At 38.7% G+C, this 22,901-nt stretch overlaps 1 protein-coding gene and 1 pseudogene across 1 annotated transcript in view; both read left to right on the top strand.

Moving 5' to 3' along the window:
• UTRN (utrophin) overlaps positions 1 to 22,901 on the top strand; it is a 603,735-nt gene that overhangs the window by 94,399 nt on the left and 486,435 nt on the right. The window contains 1 exon segment of the mRNA XM_030928184.1: positions 20,364 to 20,425. Coding sequence (XP_030784044.1) covers positions 20,364 to 20,425 — 62 coding nt within the window.
• Positions 12,817 to 13,576, top strand: LOC104675350 (annotated as a pseudogene).

The raw sequence follows: 22,901 nt of genomic DNA, 5'->3' as shown, positions 1-22,901 counted from the left end.
CTGTAAATGAGGTTTCTTGCACTTTTGCTCAGGTAATGGATTTTATCTGACCCCCTTGTCCAACCCTACCTGAATAAGCTTTTTAATTAAAAAATGCATTAGCAAGGCTGGGAGCAGTGGCTCATGCTTGTAATCCCAGCACTTTGTGTGGTGTAGGCGGGCGGATTGCTTGAGCCCCGGAGTTTGAGACCAGCCAGGGCAACATAGCAAAACCTCGTGTCTACAGAAAAATACAAAAATTAGCCAGGCATGTTGGCGTATGCCCTCCAGGTACCTGGGAGGCAGAGGTGGGAGAATCACTTGAGCCTGGGAAGTGAAGGCTGCAGTGAGTCGTGATCATACTACTGCACTCAAGCCTAAGTGACAGAGTGAGACTTTGTCTCAAACTAAAAGTGTTAGTAGTTTATGTGAACTTTTTCATAGTTATGAAAATTAAAAATAAGAATATGCATTTTTCAATATGAGACTAAACCTTTCAATTCTTTTATTTATTAACTTTCAATTTATACCCTTTTAGGCAAAGAGTTCTGTGCTTTATGGGCCAATTTTTAAACTGTGAAGTCATGGGAACAAAGTTTTAGCCCTGAGTTTTGAAGGGGAATGCAGTGTTCCTTTCTGACTTGTTTTTCCTGCTTATTATAAATATTTTTCTTGGACAAAGGATTGTATTTTAGCGGACATGCAATTTTACAAATTTAATTATTGAAATGACTCTTCTTCCTTTTTTATGAACTCACATTTTGTTTTTAACTTGTTATGGTGGATATTAAAACCAAATAAAGACAAAATTTTGTCCAAATAAAGACAAAAACACTCAATATAAAAAAACCCAAAAACCACTTCTGAAATACTCCATTTCTTCTTATTAAAAAAAAAAATGCTATTTATAGTAGTAGTTGGCATTTCATCAAAGTACATAAGCAAAGGACAGATGCTCCTCATTTTTTCCCAGGTTTCTGTTCTTTTTCTGAAAGTGAATAAAATATTAGACTTTGGAGAAAGTCTAGGTAGTTTGGTGTGATCTGTGGGTAGCATTTTGCTTTGCCTTAATCTTCTATTTTTTTCTTCTTATTTTATTTATTTATTTTTTCGAGATGGAGTCTCACTCACTTTGTCACCCAGGCTAGAGTGCAGTGGCGCAATCTCAGCTCACTGCAACCTCCGCCTCTTGGGTTCAAGCGATTCTCATGTCTCAGCCTCCTGCATAGTGGAAATTACAGGTACGGGCCACCACGCCTGGCTAATTTTTGTATTTTTAGTAGAGATGGTGTTTCACCATATTGTCCAGGTCTTGAACTCCTGACCTTAAGTGATCACCCTGCCTTGGCCTCCCAAAGTGCTGAGATTCCAGGCGTGAGCCACCGTGCCCGGCCTTCTTACCATTTTAATAACTAATTATTTTGTCTTAAAATACTTGAATTTATTGCAAAAAGCGTATTTTAAGTGATTCAGCTCCCTCTTCCATGGTGTTTCTGTAGTGAATAGACTGGAAGCTGGGAAGAAAGTGACCTCCATAAACACAGTTATTTACATTAATTCTCTATCTGAAGAGAGAATTAGCTCCAAGTGGAAAACCCACTGGACAGGCAGGTGCAAATAAAGCAATGTAACCTGGCAAGTTTCATTTTTAGAAATATGTGGGCTTTATCCAATTTAGGAGCTTAGCTCATGGTACATTTCTCTCTCCCATCCTTTGGGATTTGGGAGCTCTTTTTGTTTTTGGTTGAGTGTTTGCATCTGCAGTATCTTCCTTCCTCCTAGATCCTTCCTGTCTGCATGTAACTACAGATATGCAGAAGTCTCCCTTATTCTTAACATCCTCCACCAAAGCAGACAAACTCGCAGACAGACAGATCTTGTGTCAGCCCAGTTTATTTTTTAGCGACAAATTCTCTTCCTTTCCTACTTGTCTTCATTAAAGTGGAGAAAAATACACCTTTTACAAGATGAGTGCATTAAAGAAAAAATGTTACAGAAGGTATTACGTATTTATTACAAACTTAGAAAATATGGCTAACAAATAATAGAATATAAGAGTCACTCAGAATCTTCTAATTTACAAATAGAGTGTTAACATTTTGGCTCTTGGCTTTCTGTCATACGTACACATATGTATAAATGAAGCACTGTGTATATTCTTTAATGACCTGCTTTATTACCCCTTAATACATGGTGAAAATCCTTCCATGTCTTTACATATTCATTATATGTACCTTAATATCATTTTTTTACCTTTTTTTTTTTTTTTTTTTTTTTTTAGAAACAGGGTCTTGCTCTCTTGCCCCGCTGGAGTACAGTGATACAACCATAGCTCACTCCAGCCTCAAACTCCTGGGTTCAAGCAATTGTCCCACCCTAGCCTCCAGAGTAGCTGAGACTACAGGTGTGGACCATCATGCCTGGCTAATATCATTTATTTATTTATTTATTTAAGACAGGATGTCACTCGCACAAGCTGGAGTGCAGTGGTGCGATCACGGTTCACTGTAGCCTCCACCTCCCCAGATTCAGGTGATCTTCCCACATCAGCCACTTGAGTAGCTGGGACCGTGGAGTGTGCTACCATGCCTGGCTAAGTTTTGTATTATTTTGTAGAGATGAGGTTTTGCCATGTTGCCCAGGCTGGTGGCTCAAGCAATCCACCCACCTGGGCCTCCCAAAGTGCTGGGATTACATGCATGAGCCACCTTGCCCTGCCTGCTAGTATCTTTTTTAATGGTTGTATTTATGCATGAAAATATACTTTTAAACAGTTCTCATGGATGGACACTGGGAAAGCTAGCCCCCTGTGAGAGTTTGAGCTCCTTAGTGTGAAGACGCTCTCCTGTCAGTTCTAATGTTGCATTTTCCTGGTATGAATCCTGAATATCTGACAGAGGTCTCAGTTAACTTAGAAAGTTTATTTTGCCGAGGTTGAGGGCGTGCACTCGTGACACAGCCTCAGGAGGTCCTGACAATGTGTTCCCAAGGTGGTCAGAGCACAGTGTGGTTTTATACATTTTGGGGAGACATGAGATATCAATCAGCATATGTAAGATGAACATTGGCTTGGTCCAGAAAGGCGGGACAACTCAAAGTGAGGAGGGGGCTTCCAGGTCATAGGTTAATAAGAGACAAATGGTTGCATGCTTTTGAATATCTGATTAGCCTCTCCGAAGGAGGCAATCAGATATGCATTTATCTCAGTGAGCAGAGGGGTGACTGAATAGAATGGGAGGCAGGTTTGCCCTAAGCATTTCCCAGCTTGACTTTTCTCTTTAGCTTAGTGATTTTTGGGGCCCCAAGATTTATTTTCCTTTCACACCGGGCTTCCTTGATAAGTTCACCTGAGTATCCTGCTAATCTCTCATATTTTTTGGTGCAAAGAGGAATTTCTTTCCTTAATCAATTTCTTTCTGTGCTTAAAAATTTTTTTCACACTTTTTATTTTTTAATGGAGAGACACCATCCTTTAAGTTACCAAAGTTTTAGAAGTTTTTGCACTTCCCTTTCTCCTTCATTACTCTTTTTTTTTTCTCCTGAGATGGGGTCTGGCTCTGTCACCCAGGCTGGAGTGCAGTGGCATGATCTCGGCTCACTGCAACCTCTGTCTCCCAAGTTCAAGCGATTCTCCTGCCTCAGCCTCCTGAGTAGCTGGGATTGCAGGTGCCCGCCACCACGCCCAGGTAATTTTTGTATTTTTGGTAGAGACAGGGTTTTACCATGTTGGCCAGGCTGGTCTTGAACTCCTGACCTCAAATGATCCACCCATCTCGGCCTCCCCAAGTGCTGGGACTACAGGTGTAAGCCACTGTGCCCGGCCTGTCCTTCATTACTCTTATAATAATTCGGTAGTCCAGTCCCAGCATGAGGGTGGGGCACTTGGAGTAATATTTGTCAAAGAATATAGTTTGACATGAGGAATAACTTCAAGAGATCTATGGTACAAGGTGATGATTATAGTTAATAACAATGTGGTGTATATTTGAAAATAGCATAGAGAGCAGATTTTAAGTGTTCTCATCACAAATAAATGATAAATATGTGAGGCAAAAGCACTAATAAATAAAATTTTGTCTCTTAAGAGCCATAGAGTCTAATTGAGAATAGAATGGGAGGCAGGTTGTATAATAATGATCATGCCCACCCACCTCACCAAGTCCCAGCAGCAACCTTCTCTCTTCAGTTCAATACCCATTGTGTCCATCTCCCCCTTTCCTGTCTCATTACTCCTCTACTCTTTCAGGCTCTCTGATGTCTAGCACGGGCAATTCTAATAAGCCTCAAACTGTCTTACTTTTCTTCCGGCCTCCCTCCCCACAAGTCCATTTTTCATATTAATCTCACTAAAGCACCCTTCTGATCATGTCACGCTCTTGCTCAGGAAAAGCCAGTGGCCCACACTGCCTACTCATTTAACCCCTTGCTGTGGCCGTCAAAGTCCTCTGCAATTTAAATGCAGCCTGTTCCAAAATTCAGTGGCATCACATCTCTGATCAAAAACCATCCAGCCAAAGGAACCTCTTCACAGTTGTGTCTGCATCATGTTTTTAGGACTTTGCTGTAGCTGTTCTCTTTTCTACAAATGGCTTTCTAACAATTTTTACGTGCCTCAAACATAGTAATTCAAGGCCTAGCTCAAATGCAACCTGTTTGTCAAATCTTTCCCTGATCCACTTCTCATCCCCATCAAGACATATTTTTCTATGAATTTATGAATGTATCTATACCTGATATATTAGTTATAATTTTCTGTTGTCTTAGTCCCTTCCGCACTCACCCCAGGCCGCCGGACCACAGCTTCCTTGAAAGCAACATCTGGATCTCTTTTGGGACTGACACATAGTAGATGCTCTGTAAATGTTATTATTTCTTTGTACAATGTTTTTCACAAAATAGTTGTACAACTAATTTTTATTCAATGACTAGAAAATATAAAACTTAAGGCAACTGAACATAACAAAGAGTTTGAAATAGTCCCAGTTCTTTTTTTTTTTTTTTTTTTTTTTTTTTTTTGACACAAGGTCTTACTCAGTCACCTAGGCTGGAATGCAGTGGTGCATTCACGATTCTCTGCAGCTTCAAACTCCTGGGCTCGAGCAATCCTTCCACCTCAGTCCTCCTGAATAAGTGGTACTACAGGTATGTACCAACACACCTGGATACTTTTTTGATATTTTGTAGAGACGGAGTCTCCCTGTGTTACCCAGGCTGATCTTGAACTCCTGAGCTCAAGGGATCCTCCCTGGATGGCCTCCCAAAGGGCTGAGATTACAGGTGTGAGTCACTTGCCTGGCCCCCAGTTCTTATTATGTCCATTTATTTGACTAGAAGTCTTACAAAGTGACATAAGACAATTTGAAAAACAGTTCATACAGCCTGCATTATAAAGTTGGTAAGGTAAGCTACAGCTCTGTGTTCTTTTTTTTTTTTTTTTTTTTTTTTTTTTTTTTTTTTTTTTGAGATGGAGTCTCACTCTGCCACCCAGGCTGGAGTGCAGTGGCTCCATCTCGGCTCGGCTCACTGCAAGCTCCGCCTCCCAGGTTCACACCATTCTCCTGCCTCAGCCTCCCGAGTAGCTGGGACTACAGGCATGCACCACCACACCCATCTAATTTTCATATTTTTAGTAGAGACAGGGTTTCACCATGTTAGCCGGGATGATCTTGATCTCCTGACCTTGTGATCCGCCCACCTCGGCCTACCAAAGTGCTGGGATTACAGGCATGAGCCCCCACGCCCGGTAGCTCTGTGTCCTTTTGAAGGTCAGTTAAAGTAAATGCAGCAATATTCTAGAGCTGTATAATTTGGTGCATTGTGTGCTGAGTTCCTGAACTGTAGATCGTCTGAATTGAGATGATGCTGTAAATGTAATATACACCCAGGATTTCAAAGGCTTATAGTAAGAAAAAAAGACTATAAAATGTATTTTCAAGATGTTCTAAAATATTGAGTATATGTTGAAATGATAATGTTTTGGAGATATTGGGTTAAATAGCACATATTGGCCGGGCGCGGTGGCTCAAGCCTGTAATCCCAGCACTTTGGGAGGCCGAGACGGGCGGATCACGAGGTCAGGAGATCGAGACCATCCTGGCTAACACGGTGAATCCCCGTCTCTACTAAAAATACAAAAAAATAGCCGGGCGAGGTGGCGGGCGCCTGTAGTCCCAGCTACTCCGGAGGCTGAGGCAGGAGAATGGCATAAACCCGGGAGGCGGAGCTTGCAGTGAGCTGAGATCCGGCCACTGCACTCCAGCCCGGGCGACAGAGCAAGACTCCGTCTCAAAAAAAAAAAAAAAAAAAAAAAAAAAAAATAAATAAATAAATAAATAAATAGCACATATTACTAAGAATTCATTCTACCTGTTTTTTTAATGCAGCTTTTAAAATTATGTATGTGATTTGCATTATATTTTTATTAGACAATATTGTCTTAGGGAGAGGATTTAGTCTTATAACCAGCAGCAGATAACTAAAATCCTCCAGCCAATGGCTGAACATAGGACCTTTAGGGATCTAGCCTCCCAGACTCACTAGATTTTCATATTCTGTTTAATCAATGGTGGGGCATGTCTAGAAAATATTTTGACCAATCCTTGTTCATTGAATAACACTAAAGTCACCAGTGGTAGGATATTTCGAACATTCTAATTATGCCAATTATTAAGCCACAGTAAAAACACATTTCTCACATTCATTAGATTATTTAACAAAGTCTCTGGTGTTGATGAAAATAAAGATAACTGATGCCTTTGCAGTGGCCCACTCTGGAGCTTAGCCTTTCTAATTAAATTATAGCTGAACTTCTCTGGAAGTGTTATACTGGGTTGGGACAAATGTGAGCCTCTAGTGTGGTTTGCACACTGGAATATGTGTGTCTTACTGTGACTGTGGCAAGCTTTTCTAGTGGTTAAGGCACTCAAGATAGCAACCTAGCTGTCTCCTTGCTTAGCTTTCCTTTCATAATTCTTCTTTTCCACTTTATAAAAGAAAGTCGTACCGCTCACTCTCCCCAAATTTTACTGTGCTGCATTGCTGTGAGACATCAAACAAGAGGACAATTTAAGAATGCAAAACAGTCCGGGCGCGGTGGCTCAAGCCTGTAATCCCAGCACTTTGGGTTGCCGAGACGGGCGGATCACAAGGTCAGGAGATCGAGACCATCCTGGCTAACATGGTGAAACCCCGTCTCTACTAAAAAATACAAAAAACTAGCCGGGCGAGGTGGTGGGCGCCTATAGTCCCAGCTACTTGGGAGGCTGAGGCAGGAGAATGGCGTAAACCCGGGAGGCGGAGCTTGCAGTGAGCGGAGATCCAGCCACTGCACTCCAGCCTGGGTGACAGAGCAAGACTCCGTCTCAAAAAAAAAAAAAAAAAAAAAAAAAAAAGAATGCAAAACAAGGAACACTCCTTAAAATGTTTTTTAAATGACTAGTGCCTTGTTGTATCTAGGGCAAGGCTTTGTGTCCAGCTGCCTGCCATCCATCCATCCATCCATCCATCCATCCATCCATCCATTCCTCTATCTTAGAATGAGAATTCTGAAGTGAGATGTTATTTGGAAACACCTGTAACATGGTTTTTAAATCCAAAACCAAGTCAGACTCATCTTGTCAGAAAATAAATCTGCTTTGGCTGATTAGTTTGACAGTGAGGACTACTTTTGCTAATTAGGTACCAGAGGAGGCATTTTCTATTAATTGAATGAGCTAAATTTGCAACTCCTTAACAATATGCTAGAAATTACATCTCTTTGATGATTTAAATTTATGATAAATATCAATTGTCAACTTTAAAATGTGCACAGAAATTCTTTTAGAAGTTCATGAACAAGTGTTTGAAGCTTCTGACTTAAACTATAACACAAGCATATTACACTTTGTATGTTGAAATCTTTTAAAGTATATTATCGACATTATATAGGAAGTTTTAAGAAGAGAAACAAAAGATGGAAAAAGAGAATCCAGAAGAGAAATGATAGAAAGAGACTGACCCACATGGTGCAGGGGGCCCAGACTGGTACAGCAGGCAGACTCTGTGGCTGAGAATTCCAAGATGGCGGCCTGTGTCACCACAGGTCCAGAGAAGGGTGTTGAAAAAGAATATTCAACGATACAGGACAGAGGGAGGTTTCAATGTTCAAAAAAGTAGAACAGCCTGAAGGAGGTGGGTTCTGAAAATGAAGAGGAGAGAAAGAGGGGGAGAGTCTTTGCTCCAGTGATTCTCCAAATGATGGGGTGTAGTAAACAAGGCTTGGCAGCTTTGTTTGAGGGGATGTTCATTGTGGCCCTGAAGGTTATCTAACGTTTTGTAGATGTCTAATCCTGATGAGCTGGAGACACTTTTCTTTGACCCATGAGTTTTTCCAGGTTGCGTTGTTCTTTGATGCCACCTAGGGACTCTCCTGTCTGGCAGAATGGAAAGACCAGTGCCTTAACGTATGTGGATTGTTGTTGTCTGGGTCTTGCCTATCGCAAGGTGTCGTATGGGCCCTGACACACAGAGGACTAAATTGAGGTAAGGAAGCAAGCCAAACTGTATTGTTGGTCCTTTTGATTCGCTGGAGTTGTTGGCTTCAGAATGTTATCATTGGCTTTTACAGTGCTCATTCACTGCTTGATGCTTTTCCATTTATTATTGAATTATCATATATATTAATATATATGTGTATCAGTCTGTTTTTATGCTGCTAATAAAGACATGGTGGAGACTAGGTAATTTATAAGGAAAAAGAGGTTTAATGGACTCACAGTTCCACGTGGCTGGGGAGGCCTCACAGTTACGGCAGAAGATGAAGGAAGAGCAAAAGCATCTTTATCATGGCAACAGGCAAGAGAGAATGAGAGGCAAAGGAAAGGGGAAACCCCTTGTAAAACCATCAGATCTCATGAGACTTATTCACTACCACAATAACAGTATGAGAGAAACCACTCCCATGATTCAGTTACCTCCTACCGGGTTCCTCCTATAACACATGGGAATTATGGGAGCTACAATTCAATATGAGATTTGAGTGAGGACACAGACAAACCATATCAATGTGTATTCTCTCACAATACAGTTTTTATTTGACTGTGATGACCCAGTGTCATGATCTTAGAAGACACATGGCATACAGTGAAAGGTTTCCTACATTAGCTCTATAGAAAATCATAACATTTCTACATATGCATACGGGGAGATATTTAGGTATTTAAAGTGTTGGTCTCTTTTTCCTCGGATATTTTATACATTTTTTTGTTTGAAAATTTCTGTTTTTTGGATATTGTTTTATTCTATGAATTTATGAGGAAGATCCCTCATAACATGAGGAAAATAATAAAGTAATTAAAATGAGAAAAATATTATTTGAATAATTAGCAGTCTTGCAAGGACATATTTTTGCTGCTATTTTGACAAGTAGAACTTGTCATGAGAAAGTCTGAAGGTCAAATCACTGGAATGATGTTTACATTCAAAATGTTTTCCCCATTTTTTTCGAGGCTCATACATCTAGAATTATATGTTTATGAAATAGTTGCTTTTTCTTGAGATTTCTGTAGACAGTTTGTAGAACATAATGTTTATTTGATAATAATGAAGAGATGAATTTGATTTCATAGAAATTTTCTGTCATAAGGTTAGCCTTTTGTCAATCAATAAAAAAATAGTTTTCTGTTGGCTTGTCATGACGGTGACTCATATCATTATGACTAATTCACTGTCTCCTAAGTAATCCCTCCTTGTTCTATGACATTGCTAGCAATTTTAATGAAAATCTTCACTCCAGGGAAAAAATTCAAAGTGAAGTGTTTGTATGTAAGGTTTACAGTCTCTACCCCCATAAATGGAGTCTGTTTTTCCACATTTGCAACACATATAATATGGTTGATAGAAAAGGTTTTTTTTTTTTTTTTTTGCAAAATATATTTCTAGAGGAAAGGTTTCAAACAGTGTCAGATGCCTGTAAATCTTAGAAACATTCTTTCAGTTTAAGTTTAGCAGCTCTAGAAAGCGAAAGTAGAAGAACATTATTTCCTATATTCCTATGCATTGTTTAAAAAAGCTTGTTTTTTGAAAAGAAAATAGGTTAAGAAGTAAATAAACTAAAATTAGAAGATGGAATTAATGGTTACATTTAATTCTGAAAATAATTATTTTGAGAGTAAATCAATCATTTGGCAATATGGTATGGATTAAATGTGAAAAAGCAATTTCTGAACCCCAGCTTCTTCAGGTTAGCATGCTGTTAAACTTGAACTCATTCAGAAAGTCTTCAGGAGGTCTCTAAGTTTGGGGGTTTCGTTTGGTAGTTTCTGTTTTCAAAGTCAGTCTTACACTAGGATGGCTATACTTTTTTTTTTTTTTTTATTTTTTTATTTTTTTTTTTTTTTTTTTTTTTTTTTTTTTTTTTTTTTTTTTTTTTTTGAGACGGAGTCTTGCTCTGTCGCCCGGGCTGTAGTGGAGTGCAGTGGCCGGATCTCAGCTCACTGCAAGCTCCGCCTCCCGGGTTTTAGGCCATTCTCCTGCCTCAGCCTCCGGAGTAGCAGCGACTACAGGCGCCCGCCACCTCGCCCGGCTAGTTTTTTGTATTTTTAGTAGAGACGGGGTTTCACCGTGTTAGCCAGGATGGTCTCGATCTCCTGACCTCGTGATCCGCCCGCCTCGGCCTCCCAAAGTGCTGGGATTACAGGCTTGAGCCACCGCGCCCGGCCTTTTTTTTTTTTTTAAAGGAAAATAACAAATGTTAGCAAGGATAGAAGAAATTGGAACTCTCATGCATTATAGTGAAAGTGTAAAACGATGCAGCCGCTATGGAAAATAGTTTGCTGGTTCCTCAAAAATCTAAACATAGAATTACCATATATTAACCTAGCAATTTCAACTCCTGCATCTATGCCCAAATGAACTGAAATCAGGAACTCAGATACTTGTACACCAGTGTTCATTGTGGCATTGTTCAGAATAGCCAAAAAGTGGTCAACTAGTGCTCCTCTTTAGACGAACGGATAAAGAAACTGTAGTTTATAAATACAATGCAATATTTTCCACCCTTAAAAAAGAATGAAGTTCTGATACAAGCTACAACATGGATGAAACCTTGAAAACATTATACTAAATGAAATAAGCCAGACCCAAAATGACAAATATTATATGATTCCACTTACATGACATATCTTAAATAGGCAAATGCATAGAGACGGAAAGTAGATTAGCTATTACCAGGGGCTGGCAGGAGTGGGGACTTACTGCTTACTGACTGCAGAGTTTCTGTTCAGTGTGATGAAAAAGTTTTGGGAATAGATAGTGGTTATGATTGTATAACATTGTAGGTGTAACTAATGCCACTGAATTGTATGATTTAAAATGGCTGAAATCACAAATATTGTTATATATCTTTTACCACAATTAAAAAATCTATTAATGGGCCAAAAATGATTGAATTGTAAACTTTAATTGGGTTAATTATATGGTAGGTGAATTTAAATGGGTAAACTGCATGGTAGGTGAGTTGTATGGTAGGCATGTGGGTGAATTTGTATGGTAGGTGAATTTTATACCTCCATAAAACAGTTTTTTAAAAAGAGGCAGTCTTGTGAGTAGGAGGAGAGCTAGGTAAGGAGACATGGATCCTGATTTGATTTATGGCACCATTCAACTGTGTGTCATGAGGGGTAAGCCCCTGACCTCTCTGGTTACAGGACGGGATCCCATCAGGCACCCTCTTATATACTTCCTACTCCTATCTTCTGTGGCTCCGTGATAGTGAGGCAGATAGTTTTGGTGGGTTAGGTTGGTTCTCAGCTGGAACAAATATGATCCTCTGGCCAGGTACAGTGGCTCACGCCTTTGAGAGGCTGAGGCAGGTGGATCATGAGGTCAGGAGTTCGAGACCGGCCTGGCCAAGATGGTGAAACCCTGTCCCTACTAAAAATACAAAAATTAGCCAGGCGTGGTAGCATGCACCTGTAATCCCAGCTACTCGGGAGGCTGAGGCGGGAGAATTGCATCAACCTGGGAGGCGGAGGTTGCAGTGAGCTGAGATCACGCCATTGCACTCGGGCCTGGGCAAGCAAGAGCAAAATTCCATCTTAAAAAAAAAATTCCTCTGACATCTGATGCTGAAAGTGATGTAAATTCTAAATGCAGTTCAGATGTGGCTGTAGACATTCTAGAACCCCAAGGCTCCATAATTGCCTTCAGTTTTAGGCAGAGTGGATGGGTCATTGGGTCATGCTAGCAGAACACGTGCTTGCTTAAGGAGGTTGATTTTTTTCAAATAATCTCTATTTTATTACAAGAACATTTTTAAAGCATATATTTTAACTCCATACCCTTCTTCTTTTTTTATAGGCATAAACAGTTTTCAGGATTGAAAATTTCCTGAAATTTGGATTATCTTAGCCTTATTTTGACATCATTATATGTTATAGCCCTCTGTGTTTTCTTGTAGGTACCACAATTATATTAAACATGTTCTTTTTTTGTGAGGTATTGAATCTGAGGCTGAAATGAAGAGGTATTGAAAAGGTTTGTTCTGTCTAGAATGCCCTTCCCATGTTTGCATGAACCATACTTTGTCTGCTATTCAAGATATGTTTTAAAACTTTCTTTTTTTCGTTAAACTCTCTTTAGCCTCCTCCTACATGGAAGTGCATTGAACACAGGCTCCACAGTCGGTTAGACCTAGTTCTGTTTGTGGCCCACCATTTGCTGGGTGGGTGATGCTGGACAATTCATTTACTTCTGCCTCAGCCTTCTTCTTTGACAAGTGGAGTTGTTTTCTTTTTTCTTCTCACTTCCACCATTTCCACCTCTCCTTGCCTTAGGGCAGAGAGGAGTTACTAGCAGAAAGACTGGCAGGCAGCATTGCCTGCTCTTTCCTGCTCACCATTGCTGATGATTGGCATTTGTATTTCAATATGATGTCCACACTCTGGAAAGGAATAATCTGGAAAGAAGACTGGGAAGTAGATGGTTTGCCTGTGTCATCACCACATTTTCCCTGTTCCCTGGGGTGGTGTACCTGCTCTTGCAATCTTCTTTAATTTCTGGAAGAACCTGGCTTCGGAAGGTACTGTGCTGTAGGTTTTCCCAGGAGTTTTGTTTGCTTTAGAGATTCTTAACGACCATCATTGCCTTGGAGGCTTTGTCAACATTTTGGGCTTCCTTGTACTAAACAGATTTGCTTGTCGGGCCACACTTGTGCCTTTTCACTTATTCTCATCAGGAACTTCCTTCACTGGGCATCTGGCTGGGATTCTTGTTGCATTAGTGCACACTTAAGGGCCTCTGAAGAGTATCAGGGAAGCACGTGCAGGCATTTTTTTCCGCTCCAATTATTGGTTATCCAGGACAATGATACTACTTCAATTGTTCAGGCCAGTCTGGATATCAGAATCGTTGTCTGTATGGCAGGTCAGGTTATTATGAAGAAACACCCAGGAGCTATGATGTATACACAGCAGGACTGAGAGAAGAGGAACAACTGGCTAGAGCATGAAGAGCCAGCCTCTGGGATCGAGGAAATACCAGGAATAGCTCACTGCCTTGCGGGCTTCTTCTCTCAGAAGAAATGAGACTATAACGGCTTCACAGGTTTGATAGCCAGTGAGGTGGCACAGTATCTTGGGAAGACATGGTCCACTTGTGTTATTATTACCCATTGGATTCATTCCCCCGCAACTAGTCCATTGTAAACTAAAGCAAAATATGTCGTTAAAAAAAAAAAAATCAACTTGTATTTAGCTTTTTACAGAGTGAAGCGAAAGTCTGTTTTAAATGTGGTTTTTAGCTTTAATAACTTCAATGTTTAAATGTGACTAACTCACCAAAATATCATTTGAAATGTTAATTATCTAAACTTCTTGTACACTTAGGTAGTTTTGACAATTCTGAAAACTACATTTTTAATTTTAGCTTTTTTAGGTCCTCTGAGGATGTCAGATTTTGAAAGAAACTCAGGGAGGTTAAACGTTCTGTTTGAGAGCAGTCTGTCTCCTGTTGGCTTTGTTTCTTTGTCTACATATTTATAATATTTTACAGATTATTATATAATATTTATTATTTTCATTTGTTTGTTTGAATAAATGAATTAGTGTTTGGGTATGATTGGGTATGATGAAACAAGAGAGCATAATGGCATAACTAAGTGTGAGTGGCGGATTTGTATTGGGGGTGATTCACCTATAGGGCCCACAAAAGGAAGAAATGAGAGTATGATCTGAAATACTTTTGTTGCTTCCAAAATAATCTTCTTTGCTAATGAGAAATTGGCTTTCTAGGGTGTGTTAAATTTTGTGTGTGTGAAAGAGACCTTAATAAAATCAATCCAAGTTTAAAATCATCCAATAAGAGATTTCTTTCTTGGCTAAAGGTCTGGGTGCTTCTTTTTTGAATAGCTGCACTTTAGGGAACTCATGTTACGTTAGTGCCAGCCAACTGGACACTCTTATTAAATTGCTTCAAATGGTGTACTAGAGGATAATGCTTTCTCTCTAATAACAGTGGAGTTTTAGAGGTGATTTGTGTGCTTTCATAGGGGAAACAACTGCTAATTTCTCTGCCGCATTTCCAGTTTAGGATTTAAATTGAGATATGTTGCTACGTTCTGCTAAAACAATTTTCAATACGCATTTGAGCTGGTGAAGTGAAAACATTTTCAAACCAGTTTCCTTGAAGATTTATCAAGCAGTTTTGTTGATGCATCTTGCTTTACTTCTTTTACCTATCACAGAAATAAAATTCCAGGCTAGGCAGCAGTGAAGGCCTTTGGATCTGTGTGAGCATGTCAAAAGCATTTTAAGAAGAGCAAAATATTTAGAGGAAGAATTTGGAAAAGCAGCCTTAAGGGATTTAACACATTTTTCTTCTTCTAATTCAGTCTCGTGTTCATCCCTCTAATGGAGAAAGGTCATTAATGGATAAGATTTGCTAAGCCAGCAAAGGCTTTCAGAAACAAAATGGTTTTCAAAAATCCAAGCCTAAGGAAAACACTGGTTTGAATTTGGAAGCTTGAAAGAATACATTTGGAGAAGGTTTATGTGCAGTAGAAATTATACTCATTCACTTAATATTATACATATCTATTTATAATCAAATTATATGTAAGTTTGTTGTATTCTTACACATTTTTGTTTTGGAGAAGTTAAAATAACGAATTGGCTTGATAATGAAGATTGAAATAATTTGAGAATGTGGAAGTTCCCTATAACCTTCTAGGCAGACAAAATGGCTGATCAGAATAGCATGACAGAAGTTTAGTTATCCTGTTACCCGTCTGCTATTTTTACGTGCCCCAGATCTGGGCCAAGATTGTTTAACTTAATTGTTGTGATGTGGAGGTTAGTAAGTGTGGCAAGTTTGTTACATTTCAATCTCATAATTGAAAAGCCACAGACAAATTCTTGTTTTTTTACTGAATTCCTGTCTAGTAGAAAATAAGAAGTATGTCTGTTTGTATGTGTGTGTGTGTCTGAAAAAAGGAAAATGCAAACTAGTCTTTGAAATATGTACCCCCTTTCCCCCATTTTTAACTGTATCAAGAGAATGAATGCAGAAGTGTATTTATAAACTTTGAAGTATTTTTGAAACATTTGGATGTTAGAAAATGTATCGTTTACAGACAAATAATTTATCTGTTACTTGGACTTATATTCTGACATTGACTTGACCCATAAAATAAAGACTATTATTGAAATATTATCTTATTCATATTTACAAACATAAGAATGGGAATCCATAAATTTGATTTCATTGTATATGTGATAAAATGGAAAGATTATTGTCATTTGATAAGGTAAAAGTGCTCATTTCTTTGTCCATTTTATATCTGGGGAGAAACCTACATGGTATGAGATATGTTTTTGAAATAAGAAAGTTAAATGCTCTGGAAATAGGTTAAGGAAAATGTAAAATGTAGTGAGATTTCTTTCTTATAATTTTTTCCTTTTTTATGGCCTCAAATTCTTAAGTTGTGTGAATGTTATCAAATTAAGATAATTTAATACTTATTTATGGCCTTTCTATATTTTTTATTCATAGGATTAAATAAAACTGTATATAACCAGATTTATAAAAATATATCCTTTTTAAGGTAGTGGGACAAATAATTGGATTTTCCAAATGCCCTAAACAATGATATTTAATATTAAATTCCTTTTGGTGAGGCTGGTATAGCGCCTTCTTCAGGTTGATGTGTGGTGGTAGCCTTGTATTCTGAGTATAATCTCTACTGTGTCCCTCTTTGATATGAAGATGGTAAAGGGTCATTCAGTGTGTAAGCACTTTCTCTTGGTTAATAAATGGCTTATGTGGCCTTGATCGGATAATATAAAGCTTGAAATAGGGATTGTTGCTGTCTTTGCTGTTCTTTCTTAAAGGAAGGTCACCTCTGAGCACCATTAACATCAAGGAGTTTCTTTTTTTTTTTTTTTCATACTTTAAGTTCTAGGGTACATGTGCATAACGTGCAGGTTTGTTACATATGTATATTTGTGCCATGTTGGTGTGCTGCACCCATCAACTCGTCAGCACCCATCAATTCATCATTTATATCATGTATAACTCCCCAATGCAATCCCTCCCCCCTCCCCCCTCCCCATGATAGGCCCCAGTGTGTGATGTTCCCCTTCCCGAGTCCAAGTGATCTCATTGTTCAGTTCCCACCTGTGAGTGAGAACATGCGGTGTTTGGTTTTCTCTTCTTGTGATAGTTTGCTAAGAATGATGGTTTCCAGCTGCATCCATGTCCCTACAAAGGATGCAAACTCATCCTTTTTTATGGCTGCATAGTATTCCATGGTGTATATGTGCCACATTTTCTTAATCCAGTCTGTCACAGATGGACATTTGGGTTGATTCCAAGTCTTTGCTATTGTGAATAGTGCTGCAGTAAACATACGTGTGCATGTGTCTTTGTAGTAGAATAATTTATAATCCTTTGGGTATATACCCAGTAATGGGATGGCTGGGTCATATGGTACATCTAGTTCTAGATCCTTGAGGAATTGCCATACTGTTTTCCATAATGGTTGAACTAGTTTACAATCCCACCAACAGTGTAAAGGTGTTCCTATTTCTCCACATCCTCTCCAACACCTGTTGTTTCCTGACTTCTTAATGATTGCCGTTCTAACTGGTGTGAGATGGTATCTCATTGTGGTTTTGATTTGCATTTCTCTGATGGCGAGTGATGATGAGCATTTTTTCATGTGTCTGTTGGCTGTATGAATGTCTTCTTTTGAGAAATGTCTGTTCATATCCTTTGCCCACTTTTTGATGGGGTTGTTTGTTTTTTTCTTGTATATTTGTTTGAGTTCTTTGTAGATTCTGGATATTAGCCCTTTGTCAGATGAGTAGGTTGCAAAAATGTTCTCCCATTCTGTAGGTTGCCTGTTCACTCTGATGGTAGTTTCCTTTGCTGTGCAGAAGCTCTTTAGTTTAATTAGATCCCATTTGTCAATTTTGGCTTTTGCTGCCGTTGCTTTTGGTGTTTTAGACATGAAGTCCTTGCCCATGCCTATGTCCTGAATGGTACTACCTAGATTTTCTTGTAGGGTTTTTATGGTATTAGGTCTAACATTTAAGTCTCTAATCCATCTTGAATTAATCTTCGTATAAGGAGTAAGGAAAGGATCCAGTTTCAGCTTTCTACTTATGGCTAGCCAATTTTCCCAGCACCATTTACATCGATGCAAAAATCCTCAATAAAATACTGGCAAACCGGATTCAGCAGCACATCAAAAAGCTTATCCACCATGATCAAGTGGGCTTCGCCCTGGGATGCAAGGCTGGTTCAACATTCGCAAATCAATAAACGTAATCCAGCATATAAACAGAACCAAAGACAAGAAACACATGATTATCTCAATAGATGCAGAAAAGGCTTTTGACAAAATTCAACAGCCCTTCATGCTAAAAACGCTCAATAAATTCGGTATTGATGGAACGTGCCTCAAAATAATAAGAGCTATTTATGACAAACCCACAGACAATATCATACTGAATGGGCAAAAACTGGAAAAATTCCCTTTGAAAAATGGCACAAGACAGGGATGCCCTCTCTCACCACTCTTATTCAACATAGTGTTGGAAGTTCTGGCTAGGGCAATCAGGCAAGAGAAAGAAATCAAGGGTATCCATTTAGGAAAAGAAGAAGTCAAATTGTCCCTGTTTGCAGATGACATGACTGTATATTTAGAAAACCCCATCGTCTCAGCCCAAAATCTCCTTAAGCTGATAAGCAACTTCAGCAAAGTCTCAGGATACAAAATTAATGTGCAAAAATCACAAGCATTCTTATACTCCAGTAACAGTCAAACAGAGAGCCAAATCATGAATGAACTTCCATTCACAATCACTTCAAAGAGAATAAAATACCTAGGAATCCAACTTACAAGGGATATAAAAGACCTCTTCAAGCAGAACTACAAACCACTGCTCAGTGAAATAAAAGAGGACAAAACAAATGGAAGAACATACGATGCTCATGGATAGGAAGAATCAATATCGTGAAAATGGCCATACTGCCCAACGTAATTTGTAGATTCAATGCCATCCCCATCAAGCTACCAATGAGTTTCTTCACAGAACTGGAAAAAACTGCTTTAAAGTTCATATGGAACCGAAAAAGAGCCCGCATTGCCAAGACAATCCTAAGTCAAAAGGACAAAGCTGGAGGCGTCACGCTACCTGACTTCAAACTATACTACAAGGCTACAGTAACCAAAACAGCATGGTACTAGTACCAAAACAGAGATATAGACCAATGGAACAGAACAGAGTCCTCAGAAATAATACCACACATCTACAGCCATCTGATCTTTGACAAACCTGAGAGAAACAAGAAATGGGGAAAGGAGTTTCTTAAATAGCAATTTTGTTTTCTATACCACTCGCTCCCTTAGTGTCTTGGAGAAGGTCTCCAATTACCTTTATGGAGTTGTAAAAGTGCATTTTTTCTTTTTTTCTGAAGCTGCTGCTGTATTTATTCTGGGAATCACCTTTTAATTACAAACTCTCCTTCCACAAAGGGGTAAGGAGCAAAGACCACAAACTGGGTGAAGTGGTAGATGAACATCTAATGATCCTAATAGAGGTTTGTGAGCAGGTCTGTATTTAATGTGGAATCGATGCTGGAGGGCCAAGCACACCTGGGCCTCCTCCATTATTATTTTGCTATTCCAATGTGGGAGGCAGCCCAGCAGTATAAAAGGTGGCAGAAGAGGCAGGACACACATATGGATGGAGCCACACCTTTCTGCACTGTTGCAGATACTCCTTGGACAGCTTTCTGAACAACTGATAGAGATTGTCAAAATGCTGTTTTGTAGGCTTTAAGTCAACAATGACTCTTTTACTGGCTTTAACAGAAAATCGGGTGGTGATGGAAGAGAGTATGATCTGAAGAGGTCCAATGGATATTTATCTGCCTTGCTTACACTTTTACTATAATCATTATAACAAGCTGGACACCAGCTCTTTGTCAAGTGATTATCATTTATATTCACTAACCTTTACAATACTCTTGCAAACTAGATATTATTTATCCCTATTTTACAGATGAGAACCGTGAGGCTAGGCGATGTTATAATGACCCAAGGTCACACAATAAATGGATTGGGACACTGTCTACTTGGTTTTAAAGAGGAAGTCCTTTTCTCTTTTTGTTAGCCACACGGCCTCCTTATATGTAACCAATCCTTCTACCCATCTTTAAAAAGTTCAGGGTGGTCAGTCTTTTAAAGTAACTTTTCATTTTTTATGGCTTATAAAATGAATTTATAATCAAAACCAAAATTGATAATGGTTTTAAATTCTTCTGATTTTCCTACCTGTAAAAGTTTGTATAGATCAAGATCATTAAAACCTCATGTCAATCTTACTGCAGGAAAATGGGTTACAAGATTGACCATAAACCTTATACTGTCATTCTAGCAGGTGTAGGACCAGTATGAAGAGGGAGGAAGTCACGAATTCCTAAGTTTTTATTGGATAACTTTAATTTTTGTTTTGAACATGCAGACATTTTGATTATGCTGAAATTTTACTTCAACAAAATGTAGCAGAAAGTGCTGTGGGTGCTAGCTGGAAAGTGGGTCCCTGATTCGATCCCATAAACCTGGATTTGGTCTCTGATGGCAGGGCTCCGGGGCTTAGGGTGAGACAGCCTGGTCCCTTGGGAAAGGTGCCCAAGCCTCCCTCTGTTGTAGGCAGTGTTGGGCTCCATAGGTGAACCGGGCAGTCATCACATTCTGCATCAGCTGCGCATCATTGTGCTCCAGGAGCTCGACTAATAGGACTATTTTAAACTCTTCGAGGATAGAGATGACCTTATTTGGTGCTTTGCTAAAGGTACAGACTCTCATACTTTTTCTTTCTCTTTCTTTTTCCATTCCACAGATGAACACAATGACGTACAGAAGAAAACCTTTACCAAATGGATAAATGCTCGATTTTCAAAGGTAACCGACACTTTCAAAAACTTTGATGTTCAGATGCCTCATTCTGATTGAAGGAGTTTGGTTGGAAGTGCAGTAAATTTTCCCCAGGAAATGTCACCTAGCAGAAGTCTTCTGAGTATGCAGATACATTTATTCTTCTTTTATTCTCTTCTAAAATACATTTAAATGGAAATTCTCACATACATAGTTTATGGGACGCTATTGACTTTTACCTGGCCTTCTCCAGATATTTAAGGCAACAATTAGCTGCTTTCGATTCTGCAAATCCTGGGTACATCTGGGAAAGGATATATCATTGGGAAAATTTTTGTGTTCTCTTGGTTAAGAGGATGATGATTTCATTTTGCCTGGTTAAAACCAAATGTTATCATTCAGGCAGTCTTTCTACCCTGTCAAAAATATTTATGGATTTTTATTCTTGTGGATGTGGCTAATAGTATTTATCTGCCACGTGGTTTTATTTTGTGTGTGTGTACTTCCTTAATTCCACTCCCCCCCGCAAAGATCTGCTCTTAGCATTTCTAACCATTTAGAACATAATCAATGCTTTGAGCAATAATTTTTCTTAGGGGCAGACCATGCTGAAGAGAGGAATTGTCAGTGCTATTTTCAAATCTGTTCTAATATGATTATCTATTAGTTATTGGTGTTGGAATTTTGTGCACTAAGCCTCAGGTGGGAAGAGAGTTTTCAGGGTAACAGATTGTGTTACTCTTCTATAGCAAGATGAAAAATAGAAGTTTCTCAGAGAAACGCTGTTATGGTCTTTTAAATAGTATAAAAGCTATTTTAATGAAGACTTGCTTTTCAAAATTTTTGGTTGCTTTTCGAAAGTTGTAAAGGTCAGGGAGACAAACATTGGTATTTCCTGAGGAAAAAATGAGGATATCTTAAGGTTAGTTTGAGTAGCAGCATAGTTTAAAAAATGCCACACATCCCAATATTTATAGTTGGTTATTTGATTTCACTGCTTCTTAGGCTTTACAAGTTTATCTTGAGGGATATTTTATCTTGCCTGTGAGTATGTAAGGAATGTGAAAATTAACTTTAACAGAGGGTTAAAAATATAGAGAATTAGAACATAAAGGTGCTTGCATAATTGGCAGTTATATGTGTAGGATTATTCCAAATAACATGTAGGCATATTTTGGTACATTTTAATTTGTTTTATTCCAGAGACACAGGTAACATACGTGCATCTCGGGCTTGACATGAATAAAAACTTTTGAACTATTCATCTGCATGTGACCATTTTCCAGAGAATGTAGTTTTAGTAACTGGGAGTCTGGATATGAGGTGCTTTATTCCAGTGGTTTCATGATTGCTCATATAAGTAAGATTATTCATCCTGGTTATTCACAAGGATAACACGGTAATTGTTTAGATAGAACAAGTGAAGCAGTTTTTAGCAGCTTAATTTAGTCTTTGGGGAAGAATTGCCTTAGAACTAATTTTGAAGATTGTTTTGAAAGCATTAAACTTGGTAGACTTAAGTTTAGAGAGCATTTGAAACTGGGTAAATTACTTTTTATCTATTTATGACAATGGAGAGCAATAGGTAGTACGATAGAACATGAAAAGGGTTTGCAGAGGAAGAGAGATGAGAACTGAGAAAGAATAATTGAAAAGAAAGTTCTCAATTTTTATGGCGGGTCATTGACACCTTTAAAAATACCTCGAATAAAACAAACTCTGGTAGTACCAGACTAGTTTATTAAATGAACTTGATATTTGAATTTGTACATTTATAATGTCTATTATTTTGCAATATAAATGAGGTATTTAAGTCCCATGTAAATTGTTTGCCCTGGGATGTTTGTATTTCTTACCAAGCTACTAGAAAAGACTTGGTAATTTTTTATCATTTTTAGTAAAAGTTATAGTTATGGAACACAGAACTTTTAGCTAAAAGTGTCTGTATTAGTATTTGGAGATGGTAGTTTCTGAGCTCAGTTTCTGTGTTAGTGTTTGGAGATGGTGTTTGGAGAAAAACTACCAAAAGCGGGATGACTCTGAAAACTTTTATTTTCATCTAGCAAGAAATCAAAACCTAGAAGGAATTTATCTGAGAAATTATGAATATTTGGAGATGGGAGGCTCATGGCAGTGACACTAAATATTCACATTATTTTTTCTTTCCTCTGGCTGTCTTAAGACCATAAGCTGAACTGCTTCCAATTGGGGATAGTGAAAGAGAGAGTAACACATTTCTAGACCGGGAGATTTCCATAGACTCCCATGTGGCTTAACCCTTGCTGAGCTGGGGAAAGACTGTATTCGTGCCTGGTATTACTAGGTAATGCAGAGGCTAGAACAAGAAAAAAAAATCCCATTGAAGGGAATGAATTTTTTAAAATCCATGTCCTTTGGTACATTGTGGTGAGCTTTACAATATAATTTTTCAGTGGGTCCACTACTCCCCTACAGTGTGGGTTCCTAAACAGAGCAACAGGGCCCCTGTGCTGAGAAATCTAAA

This window comes from Rhinopithecus roxellana, chromosome 4 (genome assembly GCF_007565055.1).
Source record: "Rhinopithecus roxellana isolate Shanxi Qingling chromosome 4, ASM756505v1, whole genome shotgun sequence".
NCBI lineage: Eukaryota > Metazoa > Chordata > Mammalia > Primates > Cercopithecidae > Rhinopithecus > Rhinopithecus roxellana.
This window is presented reverse-complemented; position numbering and strand designations above follow the sequence as displayed.